The 10,821-nt window shown below is 39.1% G+C and overlaps 1 protein-coding gene across 1 annotated transcript; it reads left to right on the top strand.

The window, feature by feature from the left end:
• Positions 1-1,792: 1,792 nt before the first annotated feature.
• LOC149245402 (peroxidase 5-like) lies at positions 1,793-10,240 on the top strand. The gene is made up of 5 exons (XM_089455581.1): positions 1,793-2,204; positions 2,291-2,482; positions 2,573-2,738; positions 2,848-2,989; positions 9,658-10,240. The coding sequence occupies exons 1-5, from the start codon at positions 1,959-1,961 to the stop codon at positions 9,923-9,925; spliced, it is 1,014 nt and encodes a 337-aa protein (XP_089311707.1). The 5' UTR covers positions 1,793-1,958; the 3' UTR covers positions 9,926-10,240.
• The last annotated feature ends 581 nt before the right edge of the window (positions 10,241-10,821 follow it).

Below are 10,821 nucleotides of genomic sequence, written 5' to 3'. Positions count from 1 at the left end.
CTAAAAGGTTGTGTAAGTACCTCTAATAATTCTTTTTGTGATCATATTTCTTCTTTTCCATATTTCCATTGCAATTAACATGTTATCGATAGCTAATATTATCTTGCACCAACCCATAATCATTCTCTACCTCATACTCCTTAGATAGATGTTAATGCCTTCAATATTTGAAACAAACAATACAAGAAACATGGGCATTCTTTTACAAATGTTGGTTCTGCTGGACGATTGGCATTGTCTAGATGGCTAGTGGCTGTGATAGTGTTGGCATTGATGTCAACCAGATTATCATGGTGATTGGGAGCTCAGGAGGAATCCTATGGTAGCTGTAGGCTTCTGGTAGAGAATCATCATAGTAGCAGGCCTATTGAAAAACCATAAAATGATGACTATGGGAATTGGTAGTCTAGGATCAAGAGGAATCCTATGGTATTTGCAAGCTTCTGGTAGAGAATCATCATAGTAGTAGGTTTATTGAAAAGCCATAAAATAATTACTATGGCGATTTGGAGTCCAGGAAGAATCCCATGGTTCCTATTGTGCTTGTAGAGAATCATCATAGTAGCAAACTTACTAGAGAGGTCATAAAATGATGACTATGGTGGTTGGGAGTTCAGGATTCCAGGCACATGAAGAATACTCAAGGAGCAAAGAATGACTGAGATTTTGAAGCCATTTTATAGATATCATATGGGCTCAAAGCCCACATTGGACCCTCTCCATTGGAAATTGTTGTGAAAGTGCTTTCCAACAGTGTGTGGGAGTCTAAAAATTGTCTCTTGGATCAAAAGTTATGATCTGCCGATGTGAGGGTCTTGAGATCCTAAGGAGGCCAAACTATCGAAGGTCGAAGAAGATTAGAGCAGGTTATATCAGAGGTCATAAAATATCAGAATCGTGGAGCAGGTAATATTGGATATTGGAATATTGGAACCCTAGAACAGGTAATATCAGGATATAGGAAGCTAGAGGCCATCAGAACATCGGAGGAAGTGGATATCGAAATATTAGAAGGTTGAAGCTATTAGAACCTCGAAACTTCTTAACATTTGAATTTTGAGAAGGTATGATATATGGAGCTACCTATATTATTAAAAGTGGTGAGGGATGTGTAGTAGGAGTAAGAAATGTTTTCGTTTTGCTAAAACAAGGAGTAGGAGTAATTTATGCATTCAGTTCAATTAAATTAAATTAAATTAAAATAAAATATATATATATATATAAAACAAGTAAAACGAAATAAAATTATATATATAAATAAAATTAAATTATAATATATATATATATATATAACGTAAAACGAAATAAAATTATATATATAGATATATATATAACGTAAAACGTACGTAAAACGTGATGTTTTTTTAATGCTGGGAAGAGCTTTATGATGAAATTAATTTTTTATTACACTATCATTAATGTCGCCTCATTAATTTAGCCCCTACATCCATTATCAAACTAATTCTCCGCCGGCGCCTCGTGGTATTTGGTGATAGCGATGCCGTCTTATTCAAACTCATTCTCTGCCGGCGCCTTCGATGTATTTGGTGAGACACGGGAAACAAGAAATTGTGTTAATTTTTAAATCCCTCCTTGCATCTTTCGATGAAGCCCGGCAAGCGAGAAAGGTTGAATTGAATTGTTCCACTGGCCATCATGTTTCTTGGTCAATGTACATGTGTCAATTTTGCCATCGCCATTCACCCTCATCCACTTACGCTCCAAGGTGACATGCCTTTAAATACTATGGCGCCACTATATTCGTTCATCTATTCATCAGCCAATTGTCCTTATTACATCAAGTGTTTATTACCGTACGCAAAAGATTGTTGTCTTCTTTGCTTCCATCTTCAGCCTCCGCCCACATTAAACGGAGTGGAAACACGCAATTTGCGAGTCACTCGATCACCGAAACATCTGTTACTTCATCTTTAATTCACTCAACTGCATCATTCCAAATGGACTATCGATCAATTGATAATCGCTGTCTGCTTAATTTAGTTAATATTGCAATGTTAATGGTAGCAGTGTCATCTGCTCTTGTGATAGTAACGAATGCGAATGGGTTAAAGGTGGGTTACTACCGCGATAGGTGCCCAGAGGCGGAGGAGATTGTAGGTGCAGCTGTGGCCAAAGCCGTGACAGCAAATCCTGGCGTTGCACGTGCTCTCATCAGGATGCATTTTCATGACTGCTTCGTCAGAGTAAGTATACATTCTTATAATTACCTATCATATATGTAGTGGTGTATATCAATTTCATGCGATAATCTGCCCATTGATGGTTGCAGGGTTGCGATGGATTAATACTGATCGATTCTACAGCAGGAAATCAAGCAGAGAAGGAATCACCCGCGAACAATCCGAGCCTCCATGGGTTCGAAATAATTGATGAAGCAAAGTCTATTTTGGAAGACAAATGCCCGAACGTGGTCTCATGCGCTGACATCCTTGCCTTTGCTGCAAGAGATAGCGCCCACCAAGTAATTAACCTACTCATACCCTCTATTTCTCGCTCTGTGATATTGTAACTATATCTTTATATTCATATTTCCGTATATTGGCTAGCGCAGGCTGGCGGATTAATTTGGGAAGTGCCAGCGGGACGAAGAGACGGAAGGATTTCTCGAGCATCAGACATCCCAGGGAACATTCCTGCTCCACAATTCAATGTGAACCAACTCACACAAAATTTCGCTGCAAAATTTTTGTCATTGGAAGACATGGTCACTCTCTCAGGTAGCTACTGCTACTGATTAACAATAATCCAAATATATATTTGATTGAACTGAACGTATGATATCCCATCGTCAATCGTATTTTAACATAATTTAATATATATTTTCAGGGGCGCACTCTATCGGGGTTTCTCATTGCTCTTCATTCAGCGCAAACAGGCTTTACAATTTCAGTGGAACAGGTCATCAGGATCCCAGTATGGACCCTCGATTCGCTTTGTCACTGAAAGCCAAATGCCCAATCCCTACTTCTAATTCAAATACTTGTAGGGTATTTTTCTCTTTAAGTGGGGAAAATACCAAAAACCAAATATTCAAACAAACAGAGGTAATGCTCTGTTTTTACTTTGCTCCAGGATCTTTTATGCACAGACAACTTAAAAAAAATTCACTCAGAGAACTAGAGTATTTCACCACCATAAAAGATTTCTATTTATTAAAACAAAAACTGATACATCCTCTTTTGCTGAGAGGGATTTACCACTGTAAAATTGTTTTCATATTCACTGCTGTGAAAAACAACTTACTGCTGTAACAAAAGTTTACATGAGCTTACTGCTGTAAAAACAAAACTTACATTCACTGGTGTGAAACACTTTTACATCCTGCTGTAAAAACAAAACTTACAGAGTTACAAAAACTCGCTCCACAATTATCTTTATGCACTTGCAAAACCACACATGGTTTTCCTTCACCTCTGTTCTTCAATGCCTCACAAAATTTACAAAATATATTTTTGCACTGCTGTGCTTACATCCTCTGGTTCTTCTTTTTGCTGCTGCAAAAAACCCCGCGCAACATTCACTTCCCGTGTGATATTCATAAAAACACAAGTCAACACAGTAATAAATTACATACACCTATCCCATACAGAATTTATGTGATAAGTACATACGCCCATTCCTTCTCATAAAAAAACTTACGAACTCTATGTAAAACTTTAATATTTTACCTACCACTATGACATTTCATTAAGACGTATGGTCAACCAAAACTTAGATTTACTCCACGCAACATTTAATATTTGCCGCCGGGTGAATTTCAAACATTATGCAATTTGGTTTTGGGAAGCCATCGGGTCCACTCCATCGCATCGCAACTTTACTCATGTCAAAGACCCCGACCCTATGATATTGCCGATAGCGAAGTGCCGATGCGATATTGGCGATCGCTCATCGCAAACACAAGAGCTTCCTCATAACTCCTTCACTTTGACTTTGCCGATGCGATATCGGCGTTCGCTTATCGCAAAACACAAAGGCTCCTTTATAATGCCTTCACTTCATTTTGCCGATATGCCGACTTGCCGATATGCGATATCGGCCATTTCATTTCGACTTTGCCGATACGCCCGGATTATTGTCCTTAGGCTGCCGCATGCCTCAGCTGTCGCACAGTTGAAATTATACTTTCAACACTCCCCTTTAATTTCAACTGTCGGGCATTCAATCATACCCAAACACTTCCTCAAAAATTCGAAGCTTTTCTGATCCAATGGCTTTGTCAGGATGTCTGCGACCTGTTCCTGAGTGCTGCAATGTTGCAAACTGATTTCTCCATTGCTTACCAATTCTCTGATATAATGAAACCTTGTATCGATGTGCTTCGTTCGTTTGTGAAACACTGAATTCTTTGACAATGCAATCGCTGAGCTATTGTCACAAAAGATGACTGTCGCTTTTGCCTGCTCTTGGCCTAAGCTTCTCAACATTCTTCTCATCCATACTGCCTGACAAGCTGCTGCTGTAGCTGCCACATATTCAGCCTCTGCTGTAGACAATGCTACAATGGACTGCTTCTTAGAAGCCCATGAAATGGCTCCTGAACCCATATGAAAAACATAACCGGAAGTGCTCTTCCGATCATCTACACTTCCAGCCCAATCGCTATCAGTGTAACCAATTAAATCTGAATGTTCTGAGGCATGATATAAAATTCCAAACATTTTGGTGCCTTTGACATACCTCAAAATTCTCTTTGCTGCCTGCCAATGTGCCTCCTTTGGCCTCTCCATGAATCTGGAAATTAAACTAACAGCATACATTAAATCAGGCCTAGTTGCTGTTAAATACATAAGGCTGCCCACAATGCTTTTATACAAGCTAGGATCAAAGTCCTTGCTGCTGTCCTCTCTGCTGAGCTTTAATCCCATCACTGTGGGAGTGATGGCTGCCTTGCATTCTTCCATGTTAAATCTGCCCAAAACTTGATTTACATATCTTGCTTGAGATATAAAAATTCCTTTTTCATTTTGATCTACTTCTATGCCTAAAAAGTATCTCAACAAACCCATGTCAGTCATTTCAAATTCATCCTTCATGACTGATTTAAAATTCTCAATAAGATAAATATCATTTCCAGTGAAAATAACATCATCTACATACAAGACAACAATTAAAATTTTACCATCCTTTTCCTTGATGTAGACAGTGGGTTCTCCTTCACATTTGTCAAATTCATTATCTAATAGATAAGAGTCTATCCTGCTGTACCATGCTCTTGGCGCTTGCTTTAGCCCATAAAGAGCTTTCTTCAATTTGCACACTTTGTGCTCTTCACCTTTCTTCTCATATCCGAGAGGCTGTTCAACATAAACCTCTTCCTTTAACACTCCATTTAGGAATGCTGACTTCACGTCCATTTGGTAGACTTTCCATTTGTTTTGTGCTGCTATGGACAGCACTGCTCTCATGATTTCCATTCTTGCAACCGGGGCGAAAGTCTCCTCATAATCTCTCCCGTACTGCTGCTTGTAGCCTTTGACAACCAGCCTTGCCTTGTGCCTTTTTATCTTGCCTTCAGCATTGCTCTTGGTCTTATAGACCCATTTCACACCAATGACTTCTTTGCCTTTTGGTAACTCAACCAAATCCCATGTTTTGTTTCTCTCTATGGCATTCATCTCCTCATCCATAGCTTCTATCCATTTCCTATCTTTGATTGCATCCTCGAAATGAATAGGATCATCAACATGACAATACAAGGCAAATACGGAATTCATTCCTTCATTATAAATGTCACTTAGATTTCTAAATTTCTTACCTCTTTCACTTGGTGTGCAAGTGCTTGAAGATGCACTTGAATTTCCTCCTTGTGGTGTGCTTGGAGAGGCACTTTCATTGATCCTCAATGGTGTACCCTGCTGTCCTTATGTTGGCGCTGCTGTTTGGGGATGTACTTCAGCCACTTCCTCTTCATCTTCATCATGAGACAAACAGCTCTTGACATTCACCGTTTTCTCTATGCTTCCATCCCAAGCTTCTTCCTCAATGAATTGAACATCCCTGCTTACAAAGAACTTCTTGGTAGATGGAATGTACAGCCTGTAGGCTTTGGATTCATCACTGTATCCAATGAAGATGCATTTCTCCCCTTTGCTGTCCAACTTCCTCCTTAGCTGATCTGGTATGTGTGCATAGGCCACACACCCAAAAACTCTCATGTGGGTGACTCCTTGCTTTCTCCCACTCCATGCCTCTTCTGGCACTTTGTTCATGACTGCTTTTGTAGGACACCTGTTCAATATATAAACTGCACAATGTACAGCTTCAGCCCAATACTCATTTGGCAAATGCTTTGCCTTCAACATGCTCCTTGCCATATCCATGATGGTCCTGTTCTTCCTTTCAGCAACTCCATTTTGCTGTGGGGTGTACCGAGTTGTAAACTGTTTATGAATTCCATTTTCTCTACAGAATCTTAGGAATTCCTTGGAGATATACTCACCTCCTCTATCAGTTCTCAAAACTTTTATATGCAGCCCGCTTTGGTTCTCCACAAGTGCTTTGAAATTTTGGAATTTCTCAAACACTTCACTTTTGTTTTTAAGGAAATATATCCAAGTTTTTCTTGTACAATCATCAATGAATGTTAAGAAATATTGGCTGCCAGCTAATGATGGAGCTTGCATTGGTCCACACAAGTCTGAGTGGATAATCTCTAAGGGTGTCTTTGCCCTTATGCTTTTCCCTGATGGAAAACTTTCTCTGTGTTGTTTTCCCAATATGCAGCCTTCACATAGGCTGTCCGGTTTCTCTATCAATGGTAATCCTCTTACCATTCCTTTTCTGCTCAATAAGTTTAGGCCTCCAAAATTGAGATGTCCAAATCTCAGGTGCCACAACCAATTCTCATCCTTTGGCACGCTCTGGAAGGCCTCTTGGGTGACTGCTGCCATTTCCCTTTTGTTCTTCATGTCAGTCCTGATCCGGAGAGGGAACATCCTGTTCCTTGTCATCTTCACTTCAGCAATGCATCTTTTGCTGGGTGGTATGTCCATGATGGTGCACACATCATTTTTAAAGAAAACATTGTACCCCTTATGGACAAGCTGTCCAATACTCAAGAGATTACATCTCATTCCGGGGACATAGTATACATCTGCTATGGTTTTCCTTTCTCCTTGCTTTGAAAGTATTTTTATTTCTCCTTTTCCCATAACAGACACTTTACTATCAGTTCCTAGTGTGACTTCTGATTTCACATTTTTATCTAGGGCAGAAAAGAAGGCTATGTTTCCGGTCATATGGTTGCTGCAACCTGAGTCTAAAAACCATATGTCCTCACTATGTGTTTCAGCCATGTTACAAGCTAACAGGACATTATTTTGACTGCTGTTTTCTCTTGTAACATTTGCATTTTGTCTAGTGTTCATATCATGCTGTTTCTTTCTACAATCACTTGCATAATGTCCATACTTTTTGCAATAATAGCATTGAACATTAGATTTATCATACCTTTGTCCTTGAGCATGATGTTGTCCTCCTTGTTGGCTGCTGCCTTGGCCTTGGTTCTGATTTGGATTGCTGCCTCTTCCTTGTGCATTTGATGGGCTGTTCCTTCCACCTCTGTTCTGGCTTCTGCCTCTTCCTCTCTTGTTTCCTCTGCCTTGACCTCTGCCTCTTCCAAAGGACATCTGGGTCTTGAAGGCTTGCTCAAGAGATGAGTTTTCATTCCTACTCAACCTCTGCTCATGTGTTATCAGTGATGCATGTAGCTCATCAACTGAATAGCTTGAGAGATCCTTTGTCTCTTCAATGGTGGTGACTATGGCATCAAACCTTGAGGGTAAGACCCTCAATATTTTCTCCACAATTCTTCTGTCTTCAATGGTTTCTCCATGAGTTCTCATTTGTGTGATTACACCAATCACATGAGTGAAGAATGAGTCAATGTTATCTGACTCCTTCATGTTCAGATTCTCAAAATCCTTTCTCAGCAATTGTAGTTTTGCTGTTTTCACTCTCTCCATGCCTTGATAGGCTGTCTTAAGGGTTTGCCATGCTTCATTGGCTGTCTTAGCTGCTGCTAACCTTGGAAACATACTCTGGTCTACTGCTAGATACAACAACACACGGGCTTTTGAGTCCTTCTTCCTATTGTTCTTCAGCAGATCCTTCTCTCCCTGAGTTAATGCATTGAACTCAGTTTCATCTGCTGGTTCTTCGAAGCCATCTTCAACTATTTCCCATAAGTCTTGGGAAGCAAGCAGGGCTGTCATAGTTATTGACCAGTAGTCATAGTTCTTCCCATTAAACTGTGGGAGCTGGGTGTTAAACAAACCCATACCAGTGCTTGTGCTGGCCATTCCTTGACTGTGTATTTAAAACACTGACTGTTTCTTCAGCAACACAAAAAAAACTTTTGAAATACCTGAATCCTTTGATGTCTGAGTCTTCTGTCTGCCTGAGAAGTTTTGCTGCAGCAACAACCTTCTCCCTTCAGCTTCTTGAACACCTTCAAGAGCCTAAGCCTGCTCTGATACCACTGTAGGGTATTTTTCTCTTTAAGTGGGGAAAATACCAAAAACCAAATATTCAAACAAACAGAGGTAATGCTCTGTTTTTACTTTGCTCCAGGATCTTTTATGCACAGACAACTTAAAAAAAATTCACTCAGAGAACTAGAGTATTTCACCACCATAAAAGATTTCTATTTATTAAAACAAAAACTGATACATCCTCTTTTGCTGAGAGGGATTTACCACTGTAAAATTGTTTTCATATTCACTGCTGTGAAAAACAACTTACTGCTGTAACAAAAGTTTACATGAGCTTACTGCTGTAAAAACAAAACTTACATTCACTGGTGTGAAACACTTTTACATGCTGCTGTAAAAACAAAACTTACAGAGTTACAAAAACTCGCTCCACAATTATCTTTATGCACTTGCAAAACCACACATGGTTTTCCTTCACCTCTGTTCTTCAATGCCTCACAAAATTTACAAAATATATTTTTGCACTGCTGTGCTTACATCCTCTGGTTCTTCTTTTTGCTGCTGCAAAAAACCCCGCGCAACATTCACTTCCCGTGTGCTATTCATAAAAACACAAGTCAACACAGTAATAAATTACATACACCTATCCCATACAGAATTTATGTGATAAGTACATACGCCCATTCCTTCTCATAAAAAAACTTACGAACTCTATGTAAAACTTTAATATTTTACCTACCACTATGACATTTCATTAAGACGTATGGTCAACCAAAACTTAGATTTACTCCACGCAACATTTAATATTTGCCGCCGGGTGAATTTCAAACATTATGCAATTTGGTTTTGGGAAGCCATCGGGTCCACTCCATCGCATCGCAACTTTACTCATGTCAAAGACCCCGACCCTATGATATTGCCGATAGCGAAGTGCCGATGCGATATTGGCGATCGCTCATCGCAAACACAAGAGCTTCCTCATAACTCCTTCACTTTGACTTTGCCGATGCGATATCGGCGTTCGCTTATCGCAAAACACAAAGGCTCCTTTATAATGCCTTCACTTCATTTTGCCGATATGCCGTCTTGCCGATATGCGATATCGGCCATTTCATTTCGACTTTGCCGATACGCCCGGATTATTGTCCTTAGGCTGCCGCATGCCTCAGCTGTCGCACAGTTGAAATTATACTTTCAACAATACTGATCCAACCGTACATTTGGATTCATTGACACCCAGACGTTTAGATGAGAAATATTACATTGATCTTCAAGTGAAACGTGGAGTGTTGACCTCTGATCAGACGTTGATGTCGACTCCATCGACAGTCAGAATGGTGAAGATCAACTCCAAATACCCGTCCATATGGAGGAAGAAATTTGGAAGGGCAATGGTGAAGATGGGTGAGATAGGTGTGTTGACAGGGTCGCAGGGGGAGATCAGGAAAAATTGCCGGATTGTCAACTAATTAAACTCAAACGGAAGCACAGCAACTGTGAAGGCAAACCCAACTATGATATATTCCAATTATCTTATATTTTTATTCCAAGTAGGGTGCAATTTCACCCGAGTTCATAAGTATTTTTTGTTTGATAAAATGTTTAATATTCCATTTGATTTGGGATCTCGCTTAGAATAACACAAGCAACGCCGAGAAATCTTCTTCAAATGAAACATTGGATTATTCTGGTTTGAAGTCTATAAGGGTTTCCACGAAGCTCACAAATATACGAGCAGTACTGTAAAACCAATGCAATGTTATAAAAATTGACTTACTCTACTTCACACTTTGGGTTTATGAAATTAACATTTTATGGCCGAATTACTTTACATAGAAGATTCTTGTTTTAATTTATCCACCGTTTTTCAGTTTTTCTTTTCTTGCAATTTTTTCATGTATCCAAAATCGATATCAAGATTGGCGGTACTTTATCCTTAAAATTCTAGCAATTCTCATTGAGATTATCTGAAATGAATGAAAATAAAAACACCACCATATGCAAAGCAACATATATTGTATAAAATGGTGGTAATTTATTTCTAAGTAAAGATGTGCACTCCCAAAAAATCCATAGAGGTTAAATAACGGCACTCTAAGTAAGATGGAAAAAAATAGAAATAAGATGGAAAAGAACTAGAGCCTAGTTGCTATACTAGCTTCAAAGATTGCAATTTTTACATATAAATTCTATTTGTGTCATTTTTTGGAACTTCACAAAATTTATTCTATACTTTATATGTTTGGAAAGAATATGTTTATTGCTAAAAATGCATGCATGATACACATAAAACATGCCAAAAGTTTAGAACCTACAAAATCATTGTATAATTTCCTAGATGTAAAACCATTTTGAGTTATCCACC

This window comes from Pinus tabuliformis, chromosome 7 (genome assembly GCF_031772625.1).
Source record: "Pinus tabuliformis cultivar Carrire ecotype Pingquan chromosome 7, CPIR1, whole genome shotgun sequence".
NCBI classification, from domain to species: Eukaryota; Viridiplantae; Streptophyta; class Pinopsida; order Pinales; family Pinaceae; genus Pinus; species Pinus tabuliformis.
The sequence above is the reverse complement of the archived record's forward strand: the minus strand, read 5'-3'. Positions and strand labels throughout refer to the sequence as shown.

What these genes read in the sequence shown, in the direction of transcription:
- LOC149245402 (XM_089455581.1), top strand. Translation starts at nt 1,959, where the DNA reads ATGGACTATCGATCAATTGATAATCGCTGTCTGCTTAATTTAGTTAAT. An exon ending in CAAGAGATAGCGCCCACCAA is followed by an intron (nt 2,483 to 2,572) that starts GTAATTAACCTA and finishes TGGCTAGCGCAG; the next exon opens with GCTGGCGGATTAATTTGGGA. An exon ending in AAATGCCCAATCCCTACTTC is followed by an intron (nt 2,990 to 9,657) that starts TAATTCAAATAC and finishes TACTTTCAACAA; the next exon opens with TACTGATCCAACCGTACATT.